The sequence below is a fragment of the Bos taurus genome, chromosome 24 (assembly GCF_002263795.3).
Source record: "Bos taurus isolate L1 Dominette 01449 registration number 42190680 breed Hereford chromosome 24, ARS-UCD2.0, whole genome shotgun sequence".
Taxonomy (NCBI): Eukaryota; Metazoa; Chordata; class Mammalia; order Artiodactyla; family Bovidae; genus Bos; species Bos taurus.
In genome coordinates, this window is record NC_037351.1 from 45,449,698 (window position 1) to 45,466,465 (window position 16,768).

The window sequence follows — 16,768 nt, forward strand, 5'->3', positions numbered from 1 at the left end:
ATACATCTGTGTCTCTTTTGCTGTCTCACATACAGGATTATCGCTACCATCTTTCTAAATTCCATATATATATGTTAGTATACTGTATTGGTGTTTTTCTTTCTGGCTTACTTCACTCTGTATAATAGGCTCCAGTTTTCATCTACCTCATTAGAACTGATTCAAATGTATTCTTTTTAATGGCTGAGTAATACTCCATTGTGTATATGTACCACAGCTTTCTTATCCATTCGTCTGCTGATGGACATCTAGGTTGCTTCCATGTCCTGGCTATTATAAACAGTGTTGCGATGAACATTGGTATACATGTGTCTCTTTCAATTCTGGTTTCCTCAGTGTGTATGCCCAGTAGTGGGATTGCTGGGTCATAAGGCAGTTCTATTTCCAGTTTTTTAAGGAATCTCCACACTGTTCTCCATAGTGGCTGTACTAGTTTGCATTCCCACCAACAGTGTAAGAGGGTTCCCTTTTCTCCACATCTTCTCCAGCATTTATTGCTTGTAGACTTTTGGATCGCAACCATTCTGACTGGTATAAAATGGTACCTCATTGTGGTTTTGATTTGCATTTAGAGGAAAACAACAGAATGGGAAAGACTAGGGATCTCTTCAAGAAAATCAGAGATACCAAAGGAACATTTCATGCAAAGATGGGCTCGATAAAGGACAGAAATGGTATGGACCTAAAAGAAGCAGAAGATATTAAGAAGAGATGGCAAGAATACACAGAAGAACTGTACCAAAAAGATCTTCACGACCCAGATAATCACAGTGGTGTGATCACTGACCTAGAGCCAGACATCCTGGAATGTGAAGTCAAGTGGGCCTTAGAAAGCATCACTATGAACAAAGCTAGTGGAGGTGATGGAATTCCAGTTGAGCTATTCCAAATCCTGAAAGATGATGCTGTGAAAGGGTGCACTCCATATGCCAGCAAATTTGGAAAACTCAGCAGTGGCCACAGGACTGGAAAAGGTCAGTTTTCATTCCAATCCCAAAGAAAGGCAATGCCAAAGAATGCTCAAACTGCTGCACAATTGCACTCATCTCACACGCTAGCAAAGTGATGCTCAAAATTCTCCAAGCCAGGCTTCAGCAATATGTGAACCGTGAACTTCCTAATGTTCAAGCTGGTTTTAGAAAAGGCAGAGGAACCAGAGATCAAATTGCCAACATCTGCTGGATCATGGAAAAAGCAAGAGAGTTCCAGAAAAACATCTATTTCTGCTTTCTTGACTATGGCAAAGCCTTTGACTGTGTGGATCACAATAAACTGTGGAAAATTCTGAAAGAGATGGGAATACCAGAACACCTGATCTGCCTCTTGAGAAATTTGTATGCAGGTCAGGAAGCAACAGTTAGAACTGGACATGGAACAACAGACTGGTTCCAAATAGGAAAAGGAGTTCGTTAAGGCTGTATATTGTCACCCTGTTTATTTAACTTCTATGCAGAGTACATCATGAGAAATGCTGGACTAAAGAAACACAAGCTGGAATCAAGATTGCCGGGAGAAATATCAATAACCTCAGATATGCAGATGACACCACCCTTATGGCAGAAAGTGAAGAGGAACTAAAAAGCCTCTTGGTGAAAGTGAAAGTGGAGAGTGAAAAAGTTGGCTTAAAGCTCAACGTTCAGAAAACGAAGATCATGGCATCCAGTCCCAGCACTTCATGGGAAATAGATGGGGAAACAGTGGAAACAGTGTCAGACTTTATTTTTCTGGGCTCCAAAATCACTACAGATGGTGACTGCAGCCATGAAATTAAAAGACGCTTACTCCTTGAAAGGAAAGTCATGACCAACCTAGATAGCATATTGAAAAGCAGAGACATTACTTTGCCGACGAAGGTTCATCTAGTCATGGCTATGGTTTTTCCTGTGGTCATGTATGGATGTGAGAGTTGGACTGTGAAGAAGGCTGAGCGCCAAAAAATTGATGCTTTTGAACTGTGGTGTTGGAGAAGACTCTTGAGAGTCCCTTGGACTGCAAGGAGATCCAACCAGTCCATTCTGAAGGAGATCAGCCCTGGGATTTCTTTGGAAGGAATGATGCTAAGGCTGAAACTCCAGTACTTTGGCCACCTCATGTGAAGAATTGACTCATTGGAAAAGACTCTGATGCTGGGAGGGATTGGGGGCAGGAGGAGAAGGGGATGACAGAGGATGAGGTGGCTGGATGACATCACTGACTCGATGGATGTGAGTCTCGGTGAACTCCGGGAGTTGGTGATGGACAGGGAGGCCTGGCGTGCTGCGATTCATGGGATCGCAAAGAGTCAGACACGACTGAGCGACTGATCTGATCTGATCTGATCTGATAATGAGTGATGTTGAGCATCTTTTCATGTGTTTGTTAGCCATCGGTATGTCTTCTTTGGAGAAATGTCTGTTTAGTTCTTTAAAATGGATTAAAGATCTAAACGTAAGACCAGAAACTATGAAACTCCTAGAGGAGAACATAGGCAAAACACTATCCGACATAAATCACAGCAGGTTCCTCTATGACCTACCTCCCAGAATATTGGAAATAAAAGCAAAAATAAACAAATTGGACCTAATTAAAATTAAAAGTTTCTGCACAACAAAGGAAACTATAAGCAAGATGAAAAGACAGCCTTCAGAATGGGAGAAAATAATAGCAAATGAAGCAACTGACAAAGAACTAATCTCAAAAATATACAAGCAACTCCTGCAGCTCAATTCCAGAAAAATAAACGACCCAATCAAAAATATTTTTAAACCTACATTTATAACTCATTGTGAACAACCCCAGAGCATAATTTTCCACAAGCCAAATAAGCTGAGAGTTGACTTTTTACTTTGCTGCTAAGTCACTTCAGTCGTGTCCGACTCTGTGTGACCCCAGAGACGGCAGCCCACCAGGCTCCACCGTCCCTGGGATTCTCCAGGCAAGAACACTGGAGTGGGTTGCCATTTCCTTCTCCAATGCATGAAAGTGAAAAGTGAAAGTGAAGTCGCTTAGTCGTGTCCAACTCTTAGCGACCCCATGGACTGCAGCCTACCAGGCTCCTCCGTCCATGGGATTTTCCAAGCAAGAGTACTGGAGTGGGGTGCCATTGCCTTCTCCAGCTTTTTACTTTACGTAAGAATTATTTTATGACAGGATTTATTCCAGGTGTGTTTGGGTTTGAGTATTTTTTTTTTTCCTGTCAAAAGTTTGCCAACACAACACTTTAAGGACATATTTGGTAATGAAAAAAAAAGCCCCTCTATAGCATAGATATTCAGTTTATCAGTGTGGCTTGTCACATGCATATTCTTCCAGTCTATTCTGTTGTTGTTTTTAGTCCAGTTTTCTCGAGTGCCTTGAACTCCGTGTTGAGCAAATGGGACCTGCCTGTCTTCACTCTGCCCTTCAATATGGCGTTGTCAATGTACCTTTCTGCCACGGGACATTACAATCCATTTTTCCCAAGCACCTTGATCACACCTGTCACCTCAGTTCCCAATGTCACCTGGCCTGACCTCAGTGCCCTGCAGGTAAGATACACTATCTTCTTATATCCCGTTCCGCCTCCCCTGGGCTCTGGAAGACACTTCCTGGTTAATTGTTGGTGGACATCAGACCTTACGAGACTCAGCTCTGGAGTACCCTTGCCAGTTTCTCTTGCTGTCTAAGAGCTTATTCGTTCTACTCCAAATCTTTGGGTTCTAAGGGATTTTTTTAAAGGACTGTGTGGTCAAAACTAACTTTTCCTACTCTTTTCCTAACACCTGCAGTGCTAACTCCAAAGTATAGCTCCACTGGAATCCTGACACTTTGTTCCAAACTTTGCCCTTATTTTGGAGGGGCAGGGTATCTGATGGGGGCCAGCCCTTGAGGCAGGGGCCGGCAGCCTGGGGTTCTGTCCTCCCTGACTTACCTTCCCCAATCAAAAGAACTGGTTGCTCACTGTTAGATCCCATCTCAGAACCTCTCTATTTTGCTTTTTCTTATGGTGGATCTCCTAAAATATGTACAGTAATTCAGATTTCTTAGCTTTAGGGGCATCAGAGTCATTGTTTTTTAAATATTAACACAAGTTCCATCTCACACTCCCTAAATCATAATCACTGGGGTGGAGTCTAGGAATCTGTTTTAACAAGTTCCCCAAACAGTGATGTGGGCCAGAGTTTGAGAACCATTCTCTTAGGATGTATGCTGTAAATATAAACATGTATAGGGATAGTACTATTTTTTAAAAGCCTGCTTGACCCAAATCAAATTCCAGCTCTTTGTATTGGTGTTTATTTAATAAAGTTGTCTAAGTTTTCTCAAATATTAAAAAATAAAGAAAACACTTGAAATCAGAAGAAGATCAACCTTACATTTTTTAGTGTCAAGAGACTGCCTTTCCTGCTCTCAGGTTATTAAACCCCTCTGCTGTCCTCTTTGCTGGGCAGTCAAAGTGTGAGGAGTTCAAATAGCCTTTTCTTTAGCTTTTGTACAGAAAATGAATGGAAGTATTTGGAAATAACTCAGAAGGAAAATTTAAAAATTTATCAGGATTACCCGTGAAAAAAGTAGCATTAGTTGAGCTGTCTAAAACTGCCCAATACAGAAGCTATTAACCCTACATAGCTATTTTAATTTAAACCATTTGTTAGCTTGAATAAAACCTTGTGCCTTCTTCTTAAGAACTCCAATTCTGTGAACACATTATCTGAGTTCAGAACTCAGCCAGAAAGCTATCATTAGGATATTTAAATATATTTTTGTGTTCTAAGGACTAACAGTTGTTGATAACTGAAACAAGCTATCTTGGTTTAAATTAATACATGCTCTCTGAAAAAAAAAGATAAAAAAATAAATTAAAAGAATTTTAATTAATTTGTAAGATAAAATTTTAAATAAATAAATTTTAAAAAATAAAAAATTTAATTTAATTAATGAATGTTCTCACTAGCAACAGAAATGTAAATATGGTCCTGATTCATGAACCTGCCGGTAATTGCTTCTGAGCTGTTCATAAGATAATCTGACTTTGGGTCTCTGACCATAGCACTGACAGCTGAATTGCAAGGGAGTAATAATACTTCTATTGACCATAGAGATGTATTGATGTATTGGCCTGAGAACTGATGGAGAGTTGAGAATAGAAGTGTAAGAGGTGGTCCCTACCATCCTCGCTGGGAGGTGTGGCTGATCCTCACAGTGGGGAGCAGGAACCCCACATCGGGAGCTTATCAGCGACCAAAACTAGGTGTCAGTGCAGGCCACAGAGCCAGCGAGCGAAGGGATCTGGAGAAGGAGGGCCCAGAGTGCAGCAGGGAGAGCTGGTGGGTCTCTGGGGGTAAAGCGACTGAGACTTTTCTGTAGAGCAAGAGAGAATTGTAAATGTTAGTAACTCTGATCTTGAAAGATAAGATACGCTAAATCTAAAATGACATTGCACTGTGTTTGTGGGTATCCTATGGGTTTCTGTCCAGTCGTTTTAATGGCCATGTTTTCTAAATCGTTTCCTCAGCTGCTGAAGTCCCTGCCTGTGGGTGTGGGTCAGATATATGGCTGCGATAATCCGTGGACAGGGGGCATCTTCCTAGGCGCCATCCTCCTCTCCTCCCCACTCATGTGCCTGCACGCTGCAATCGGGTCCTTGCTGGGGATAATAGCAGGTGAGTGTCAGACTTGCTCCCAGATACTGAGCACTGCCTCCGCCCAGTTGCTGTCTCAGGTATCTTCTACATTCCAGACCTTTCTTGAAGGCCTGCTTCCAAGGGACCAATGGGAGCTCTCAGATGCCTTCCCCACCCCCAGGCTCCTTCCAGAACATCCTGCCTTTAGTCCAAAGCTCTGACCCCTCCTGTCTTCCCTAATAGGACTCAGTCTTTCAGCTCCATTTGAGGACATCTACGCTGGACTCTGGGGCTTCAACAGCTCTCTAGCTTGCATTGCAATTGGAGGAACGTTCATGGCACTCACCTGGCAAACCCACCTCCTGGCTCTTGCCTGTGGTGAGTATTCCCTGAACGTGGGAAAAGTTGCTCGTGACTGTGGTATCAAAATCCAGAACAAACAATAAGAAAGAACTGTGTGAGAAACTACAGCTGGAGTTCTAGTGTGAGCCCCTGATACCTGCTAAGTGTGTCACCAGGGCAATGGGCCTCCCCTCTCAGGGAGGACCCAGGTCTGCTCTGCCTACCTCATTGCTCATGTTGAAGACTGGAGAGCCTGCTGGGTCATATTAACCATTTTACAATATGTATTTGGTGGGGGATACAAACAACTTCTCTATGTTCTTCATACTAATTGTTTGACCCAAGAAACTGAAAGGAAACAAGCTAAATACAGCCAGTTCTCCTGGCAGGTCTGGTGGTATTAACGGGTCCTTAGAGAATCACATTAATATGGCTGCTCTCAAACGGGAGCAAACATCAGAATCTCTTGGAAGCCTTGTTAAAACCCAGATTTCTGGGGCCTAGCCCCTGTCCCGGACTCATTGTCTGTTAGAGCCGGCCGGGGAGGCAGGGGAGGAGCTTGCATTTTTAACAAGGTGCCAGGCGGTGCTGATGCTATTCCTCTGGGGACCACATTTTGAGACCTGTAATATTAATCCTTTCCGAGCTCCAGGCCAGACTCAGGCTGTCAGAGCTAGAAGGGGTTCTGGAGAGCTCCATGACATCCTTCTCGTTTTACTGTTGGAGTTCTAAGAGCAGAGAAAGTGATGCACTGAAAGGCATCCATTAGGGGTAGATGTAAACCCAGAGTCCATACTTGCTAACAACTTCCAGAGTTACTCCCACTACGCTACTCTCCCTTCCTTCAGTACCATTCAAGCCCTTAGGTAAAAACAGACCTCAAGTGCTTCAGATTTGAAAAGCTAATGCATTTCCCAGGCCATTGCAAGGGGTGGCTTATTCACCCATAGCTTCCAGCATCCCTAATTCAACACAAGTTAAAAGTATGTAAGATAATATGCTAGAATGAAAGGAATGATCCTTCCTGGGGGACAAAGGAGTGGAAGGATATTGGAACAAGCAAGAGTTTCTGTAATCTCATGGAAATATTTGCCAAGATTCAGTTAATCACCAAACTAATCAATCATTAGTTGGATGATTTATCACCATTAATCCAATAATGGCTGGATTTATCACCATTAATCAATCCAGCCATTATTAACGTGGTGGACCACATGTCAGGCAGGATTTGGAGTGAGTTCTTGCATTGGGCAGGATGTGGGATAGGACCAAGGATTTCTAAGGCTTTATTCAATTTTGATTATCTGATGCTGTAGCAAGATTAACAGAACTCAGATGCTCTGGAGTTGCCATTCACATGTTATTTTGTCAGTTTCTTTATAGTTACATAACTGTTTCACCTACAAGCCGTGTCAAACCTTTTGCTCACTTGTTTACAAGCTTAGGGCAAAGGAGAAAAGTAGAGACAGATTATGTGGCCTCCTGAGCTCATGTGGGATAAACCCTTTTATTCTGAGATGGGTCTGAGGTTTCATCCTTTATCTCAGGTGCAAACCGGTATTTTTTCTCTATTGGTAGCAGTAGAAAATATGTACTAAACATTCGTAGTACAATCCAGACAGTACTAGGAAGAGCTAGGGGTTCAGAAGCTTTAGATCCTAGGTGGCTCCTGTGTACAGAGAGCAGAAGCCAGGCAAGTAAGAGAGAGAAGCCCGTGGGGACCACATGATGCAGAACCAAGAGACTCACAGGCCAGGAGTCCCTGGGGGAAATACAATTCAGAATCATCCAAAAGCACCTCCTAGAAAGGGTGGCTTTTCTGTAAGTCCTAAAAAGTAAGAGGAGGAATTCCAGTTGTTGCAAAGCATGGTCTGGGCCAGTGTATGGACAATCTGAGCACATCCTTAAAGATCAAGCAAAAACTGTCTTGGTCGCAGAAGTTGCTGATAAGGTCTATGAAGGTCTTTTCACAGATCATGGAAAAGGAGAAGACAAAGATGTTTACAAATGTGTTTCCCCAAAGCTGAGATATTTTCATTATTTTCTCTCTGTAATTTTATAGTAGTACAGGACTGTTGTACAAAACAAACAAAAATTCAATCAATACAGAAGAGTATAAAGTAGGTGAAAACACTTCATCCTACTCCCTAGATAGAAATTTCCTGCCTCCTACTTATAAGGACCTCATGATTACATTGGATCTACTTGGCTAAGGTTAATCCCATATCTCAAAATCTTTAACTTTATCATAGCCGCAAAGTCCCTTTTGCCATGTAAGGTAACATATCACAAGTTCTGGGGATCAGGATTTGGACATCTTTGAGGGCCTTCATTTTGTCTATTATACCTACCTTCCTTTGGATGGATCCAGATTTTCTTTATTAGTTCAGTGGTTAAGTCAGTATAGAATTAGTTAAGAGCCCAGACACTGGTGCCAAAATCCTAGCTCCCCGTATTTTCAGCAGATGCCAAATGCACCCCACAGAGGCCGTGTGAATTTGCCGTGCCACTGGCAGCGTGGGGGAGCGCTGTTCCATCCACGCTGGGCACAGTCCTCAGTCCTTTTTATCTTCGGATGTAAACTTTTGAGACAGACCTCCAGTCCCTCTTGTAAAGCAGATCTCACAGTAAAATACACAGCAAGTTTCTGCCTGCCCATGTCACCAAACAAAAGATCAAACTTGTCAGCCAACGTAAATAAATAAAGACATTTATTATAGAGCTCCTCTTTTATTAACTCCTGTGGCTTTATCAGGAAGCAGACATGGGAGTCTCTGATAGAAGCCTGGTATATCTGCCTTCCCTGTGCCCCTAAGCCAGAAATTGCACAGCCAGAGAACTCCTCAATTTTGTTATTTTCTCACTGCAAACTGTAAACACATTTTGGATCTCTTCTTACAGGTTGTGTTATCATCGTAGGACTTTCATATGGAGGTCTGTGGGGAGGGATGTTGTCTGTGAAGAACTGGGATTCCGTCTTCCCTTCCACTGAGGGAAGCAGAGGGCCTTTTCTCTCCCTCAGCTACTCAGCACACTGTTAGGGTCATCACCTCCAAACCATGATGTCCAGAACTTCATCTCTACTTTAAGGCTTTCCCAGCCCAACTCAGCTCATCTTAATGATGGGCAACAACTATTAGCTAGTCTGATACTCTTACTTTAGAAAGAAAAGCAACATGGAATTGAAAGAGCTTAAGCACCAACTGGGTGCTGATAGGTATTAAGCTACTCTACTCCTAGGAGAGAAATGCAGGAAGGACTCATGTGCTCAGGGGCGTGTCATAAAAGAGCCGGTGCTCAGGAGAGCAGGGACAGGGTGTCTCCACACTTAGCCAATGGCTAGTGAATATTTCTTGAATGAATGAATGAACTAAATGGGGAGGGTGGGGATGAAATTATCCAAGCCAAGCAGAGAAAATCTTCCAACCCTTCTGCTCAGAGCAGTACCTCCTTTTCTATGATGACAGAGATGAGTTTATAGCTGCTGCTTGTGAAAGTACATAATTTCATTTAAGAGTCATTACTCCTATAAAGAACCTCTTCCAGCTGCCTTTTTACAATGAAACTAGATTCCTAGTTCAGTGACTTGTTGTCTAACAAACAAAATGGCAGAGCTGCGATTTGAAGCCCAGACCATTTCCAAAGATGAGCCTTTCCTGTTAGCATGAGACACTTCATATGTGAAAGAACTAGGTATAATATTGAACAAAAAACATCAGGATAAAAAGATAAAATATCAATAAAAGGATGGAAATCTATAGTAAAGTAAAAGATCATAGAGTCTCTCCCACCACCCCACCCAACTCCCCCAAGTAGCAGATGTGTTTCTTGATGGACATGAAGACCATATGGTGAGTGTGGGTGGCCCAGTTGGCCATGTGGCCATTATAAGAAGGTCATTCTTCAGGTGGTCTCTGTGAACCCTAAGGGCTTCCCTGAGTCTCCTTGGGCCCAAGAATTGAGAGTTAGTTAGCTGAGCTCTTTGTTTCTGTTATTTTACATTGAAGGCCATACATATACTCAAATTCAGTCAGTTCAGTTCAGTTCAGTCGCTCAGTCGTGTCCGACTCTTTGCGACCCCATGAATTGCAGCACGCCAGGCCTCCCTATCCATCACGAACTCCCAGAGTTCACTCAGACTCACATCCATCGTGTCGGTGATGCCATCTAGCCATCTCATCCTCTGTATTCAAATTACCTACTCTCAAAAATTCATGCTCAAAGTAAATAAAAACACAGGATGTTAACTCATTGACATGTATGCCGACCTTAACGGTTTTAGGGAAAATGTTCATACAAAGAGGAATCCAGGTCTGTGGTCAGTTTCTGCTGATTTCTGAGTTACTATCTCCTTCTATATACATATACCATGGGTTTTTTTAAGCTGTGATTTCTAACCATTGATCTGAGAATCTCAGATGCCGTGAGATTGTATGTTACTTCAAGGAACATTCATAAGTTTCATTTTAATTATGCTTGGGTAAAATAATGGGGAAATGTATTTACTATGGAAGGCCTTTTCCTTAAGTATTATATTAGCAATAACAGCAAAAAAAGTAAATAGTACCACAGAAAAGCTACCTTTCTTGAGTACTTACTGTGTGCTAAGCCCAAACATTATCCTCTTTCACACTCACATCAACTCTTGAGAGCAAGGTTTCCATTACCCCCTTGTACAGGTGAGGAAACGGGGGCTTTGAGTGGAGGCTCCAAGTTCCTAAGGGGTGGAGCCTGGATGCAAACCCAGAGCTGCTGACTCTAAGCTCAGACTTGTCACCAGGGTGCTGGGCTCACTGGTAAAATGCACAAGTTTACATTCCAGGGATTTATATTGAAAGGAGTCCAAGCGCTCTTTCTTTGCCTTTTCTTTCTCCTAGCCCTGTTCACCGCCTACCTGGGAGCCAGCATGTCACACGTGATGGCTGTGGTAAGTTTGCTCTAATCTCACTTTCTCATCCGTGTGATTGGTCAGTTTTCAATGATACAGAAACCCTCCTGAAGTCCACCTCAATGGCGTCCCAGGGCAGGATGCTTGACAGATAATCACTGTAGTCCATCTTCTGGACCCACCTGTCCTCATTTACCCTCCAGCATCACAGTAAACCTTAGCCCAAACTATAATCGCCAGGCTTGCTAAAAATATCAGATTGTTTGTCTTAAAGAAGTGAAACTTAGCATGTATATTATCAAGTCCATACTTTAACTCTGAGTGTCAAAAAGTTGACTTTAGAATATCTTTTATTTAAACAGAAAGCTGGGACTATGTAGAGGTTGAGAAATCAGAAAAGGAAAGAAAAGGATAATTGGCTAAAGATCCAGATTTCTTTTTAATTAAGCCAAGACTTTTTCATACCCTTAGTCTTTAAAAAAAAAAATCCCCAGTCGGTCATCAGTAAGACTTTTTCAGACCCCTGTCCTAAATTATTTAATAAGCCTATTAAGTGCCTCTGGCCACTTCTCCTTCCTTTTCAGTACTGTTCAGCCCTTTGACTTTCTCCTTCCCCTCCCCTGAGGAGCCCAGTACCCCCGGCTGCTCTGGGGCCCCCCACCTCTCAGTTCTCTTCCTCACCCACCAGTGCAGGGGATGCCAGGCCAGTTCCTGGTAACTGTCCATCCATACAGACGTGGTCATGGCTGCCAGTGGGGCAGGACCGCATCTAGTCCTCTTCACAGCAACACAGAGAGCTGACCTGGGAGGGTCCTTCTGGAGACACAGTTATCTTTATGGTGGAATGTCAAAGCCCTGTTACAGGCATGATGAGATGCCTTAGAGCTTGGGGGGCCCTTCACACCCCAACAAAAGTTCACAGACCTTGGCCTGCAAGCCAGAATTGGGCAGGCTACAGAACGGAGTCAGCTAGGGAGATTGTGAAAAATCCCGATCCTCGGGCCCTGTACCTTGGCATTTCTGGTAGAGTAGATCTTATATGATGCTTGGTTATCTGTGTTTTTTTAAAACTCTTCCAGATGATTCTGACGTGCAGTCAAGTTTGGGTACCATCACGCCCGGGTTGGTGGCGGGGGAGTCTATAGGGCCAAACCTAATCAAGTACATGATGTATGCTCAGAATTGCTTGAGTTGTCATGGACGCACAGAAGGAGGAGCTACCCTCAAGGAGTTTAGAGTCTGTTTGAGAGATGAAACAAAAAGAAGTAAAGCAAATAGATTCCAAGACCTGGTCTGGGCAGAGGCTAAGGGGAGAGAGAGCTGAAGTCATCAAAGACAGCCTCATGGACGTGATGAGAGGTCGGGAGCTGTTGGTGGTTGCTAAGTATCATCTCTAGGGGCTAAGTGTCATCTTTGCACATTCGCTGGAATGTGCACATTCGCAGGAAGTCTGACTGTGTAAGAGGGAGGGCAGGGCATGCATCATCCCTAAGGAGTGCATGCTGACATTTTAGGAGCCGAGTGTCCTGAGATCTTAGACTCAGTCTCCATGGGGACAAGTGGAGTCCAGAGTCGTGCCTCCAGAGAGTTATCTCCTGAGCTGAATGACAGTGGTGTGAAGCCTGTGCTTTGTGCAAGTTAGCTTTCCAACAGGATCTTAAAGAAGTGTGTGGCTTGTCTCTTTCTGCAGGTCGGATTGCCATCTGGTACCTGGCCCTTCTGTTTAGCCACACTACTGTTCCTCCTGCTGACCACAAAAAACCCCAACATCTACAAGATGCCCATCAGTAAAGTCACTTATCCTGAGGAAAACCGCATCTTCTACCTACAATCCAGGAAAAGGACGGTTCAAGGGCCTTTGTGAACGCAGCCCCCATCCACAGCCGTGGATGGTCACAAGTCATTTCTGACGAGCTGCCCCATTGACTTCCAGAGCTTCAAAACTGTTGTTTTTACTAGTAACAAATTTCATACTAAACCATTAGTGATCTGTTCTTATGCTCACTTTGTATCTCCTTCAGACTCCAGAACATCCCTGAACAAGTGACAAGACACACCAAGGTGATGTCCTCTGGCTGTGGAATTTTAAACCCTAGTAGGGCATTGGCACTAAGACTGTACTATACTTATAGAGTCAGAATGTTCCAACAGAAAGAGGAAGGAAGACCAAAGCTAATTATTGATATTTATTGATACTCTTGGTGTTTGATTGTACATGAGGTTAACAGTATTAATTAAAAATTAATCTCTATAAAACCAATCTCTTATAATCTTTATAAGCCTTAAGTGAATGGAATTCACAGTCACAAAATCAAAGTCAGCCTACAATTCCCAGACAAGCCATTGGGCAGATTTAAAATCAATGCAAGTTACTCATTACAACTGTGGTCAACATCACAGGGCCCATCACTGAGCTCCCTCCCCAGGTCCTCAACAGAACAGCCTTCACGCTGTCCCCCGTGTGTGGCATTCTCTTACAGGAGACGGTGGGTTTGTTTCAGGCTGGCAGAGCTGCAGGAGGGAGAATGGGATCCCATCCATCAAAATTATCCTGTATTATCACTTTTCTTGGTTATTGCAAAGGATTTTTTTAGGTAGCTTATTATCTTTTTATTGTGAGAATGGATTTGTTTTCAGTGAGGTAAAATAAAAGAAGTTCCTGGCTATAAAGCCTGGCTATAAAGTTCCTAGATATTAAAGAAAAGTTAAATTTTTCTAAAATATTCAGCATAGCTATTTTCATTTTATTCCCTAAATTGATTCTGTAAAGGCCACAAAAACAGGGGATCAAATATCAAATCATCAACATCCAAGGGCCCTTTAAAGCCACATTTTCAATTCATCTAAGGATGTCATGTATTACAAAGACTGAAAGTTAGTGTCAGATTGCTTCTGAGTGCTTAGAAGTTGCTTAATTCTTACTTTTAAAAAAATTCACTATTTTCTAAACACTTACAATATTCTCACTCAAAAACCAATGGTATTTGAACCACCAAAAAGAAATATGGATAAAGAAGCCTCCGGTTGTGCTTTGTTTGTGTAAGCTTTCAGTCCTGTAAAGATTCTATAACCTAACATGCTGAATACAGCAGTGGGAAGCTTCAGAATTTTAGAGGATTGGAAAGTGAAACTGGAATCTTAAAGGTTTTTTCTTCTTTGAGTTTGAAGTAGTCAGTGCAAACTATAGGAACAGAAGGGAAGTAAACCCACAATTATTTTAGGGAAAAGTTCACTTTTTCATTTTCTCAGGAAAACACTGTTTCAATTTAAAAACCCTGTGACCTTTTGAAACCATGACTTTGCAACTGTCATAGAGTCATGTACATTTCTGTGAAAAAAACTAAATTTTCAGTGTTTGAAAAATCTCTTTTGTTAGGGAATTTGAGAAATAGGAGTTCAGAGGGGACAGACAAAAAAAGCAAGCAGACCAAAGATCACCAGCCCTGGAGACCCTGGGCATGGCTAAGCGAACCAGAGCCTCTTTGTGTCTCCAAGCCCATCTTCACACTGAAGCCCTCGTGGGCTGACTTTCTTCCCATGCCCACACACAGACTTGCAAACAGGAACAGTTTCAAACCTTGTAAGTTGTCTAAATAGTATTCATTTTCTCAAGCTATTTTTGTTACTAAGTATTATCCTAACAATTTTAGCAAATATTTTATTGATCTTCTTAGGGGGCATTTGTATTCTTTTCTATTGCCTGTATAATAAATTTCTATGTAAGAATATGAATAAATTATACTCACAGCTCAGTTTTGTGTGAATTTTGTTTCAGTCATATGTCTTTTATAGCTATTGTACATATTAACAATCACCTGCATAGGTGTGTATGTATTATTAATACTAGAATCCTTCTCCCTTTCTTTATACTTCATAATAGCACCAGATGCATAGTTGAGAAAACCATGTTCAATTTCTGATTTATGAGCTCTTCTCCCTCAATATCCCCTCAACTACCCACTGGTCTCCTCACTCAAGAATTAGAATGCATTCCTGAGAAAAGTCACAGATGTTCAGGGCATGCTCTTAACACTTTGAGAAGAAGATCCTGGGAGCCAGACAGGCCCTGGGCACCCATCAGGACTGACCATGGGCCATGACCTGCCTCAGGGGTCAGTGTTCCAGGATAAACTACTGTTCAGAATGTATTATCCTCTGAGGATAAATGCCAGTGCTTGTCTCTGCCTCCTTTCACCCAAGCTTAGCATGTGTGAAAGAAAACAAGGTAAAAATGGAAATTTAGTCCAACCACTTTCAAACGTTGCCCAAACAGGAAACAAAAGGAGGCTACAGTGGGCTGGTCCCTTGAAGTGCCCTCTGTCAAACAAAACCACTCCCACATTTGGTTTCAAGATAGTAAATCTACAAGAGTGACCTGCCCCCTTCGGTATGAGGTAGAAAACACAGAGATCACCTCCCAGGCGGTTCCGTGGTGAAGAATCTCCCTGCCAATGCAGGAGATGCAGGAGACAAGGGTTCAGTCCCTGGGTGGGAAGATCCCCTGAAGGAGGAAATGGCAACCCACTCCAGTACTATTACCTGGAAAATCCCACGGACAGAGGAGCCTGGTGGGCTACAGACCATGGGGTTGCAAAGAGTCAGACACCACTGAGCAACTGAGCACACAGCACAGAAAACAGACAGAAGGTTTAGATGCTCTTTTGCTAAAGACTCCAGACACCATATTCCTTTAGGAGTTACAGGTCCCAATCTTCTTGTTACCCAGACCCCTGATAACTGTGGCATACATTGAGATGGAAGGTTAAGTTCCAGAAGATCAGGAATTTCCGGGGGAGGGGGGGTAGGGGGCGAAGCTTGCAAGAATATTTTTGAGGTTGCTAAGTATTAATATCCCCTGGAGAAGGAAATGGTAGCCCACTCCTGTATTCTTGCCTGGAGAATCCCCATGGACAGAGGAGCCTGGTGGGTTACAGTCCCTGGGGTTGCAAAGTAAGACACGACTGAGCAACTAAGCACAAGTATTAATACAGAATGAGGTTTTACACATGTGAATGTTGTCAGCCTCCCCTTTATCTAACATCTTTCTTCCAAAAGGCTTTAATCTTTAGTTAAACATCCTTCTTAAACCTGCACTGACAACCCCCAGACCATTAGAAGGCTTGTAGCTTCAGAGAGTTCCATATGATAAAACAATTCTAAAAGTAGGAAGTTCTGTTCCAAGTTCCACGCAGTTGCTCAATGATGTCATCAAAGATGTGATCTCTTTCCATCATCAGTCTCAGCATCCTCAGACAGCTTCACTTGCATCCCCAGGTTTTTTACCTCATGGTTCCAAAATAGCTGCCTTATTTGCAAACATCACAACCTTATCAGGAAGAAGAAGGCAACCAGAGCTGCAAGAGAGTCAGTTTTTCATGTTTCTCTCTTATCAGGGAGAAAAATCTTTCCCAGGAGCTCTCTAAAAATACTTTCACTTGAGTCCTTCTGGCAGAACTGGGTCATATGGCCAGTCCTGGTTACAAAGGAGTCTGGGAAAGTTGACCATCTGGCATGCCTCTTTTATATATGCAGGACACTTGTCAGCCTCTATTACTGCAGAGGTGGTGTGCTCCGCCATATTGCAGCAAAAGCAAGAGGAATGACTATTGGACAGGTGCCAACATTCCTGCCCTGGTTGGTATATGGCACCACCATACAGCACACAGCACCTATGTGCCCAGAGCACACTGGAGAGAATCCATGATGACAGACAAGGCTGTCTACTGTGGGATTCACAAAGATTTGGGACAAAGACCTCAACTAAAACCTTTCAACACAGTGATTCTTTGTTGAATACTTACTGAAATATTCCAGAATACCTTAGATACCCCAGCCTCATACAAGGTTTTATAGCCTCTGACTAATTGGATTCTAAACAAAGGGTGAGACAACCAGCGATAATTATCAAAGCTAGGAAAGTTTAGGGTCCATTCATGTTCCAATCAGCCTTCTTAAT

At 42.7% G+C, this 16,768-nt stretch overlaps 1 protein-coding gene across 6 annotated transcripts in view; it reads left to right on the forward strand.

The window, feature by feature from the left end:
* Window positions 1-14,564, forward strand: part of SLC14A1 (solute carrier family 14 member 1) — a 56,671-nt gene extending 42,107 nt beyond the window's left edge. For 5 of the 6 annotated variants that reach the window (XM_005224114.5, XM_010818814.4, XM_005224112.5 and 2 more), the window contains 5 exons: window positions 3,314-3,506; window positions 5,474-5,621; window positions 5,826-5,960; window positions 10,802-10,851; window positions 12,503-14,564. In XM_005224114.5, coding sequence (XP_005224171.1) covers window positions 3,314-3,506; window positions 5,474-5,621; window positions 5,826-5,960; window positions 10,802-10,851; window positions 12,503-12,676 — 700 coding nt within the window. In that variant the 3' untranslated portion in view covers window positions 12,677-14,564. 6 annotated transcript variants of the gene reach the window in all.
* The last annotated feature ends 2,204 nt before the right edge of the window (window positions 14,565-16,768 follow it).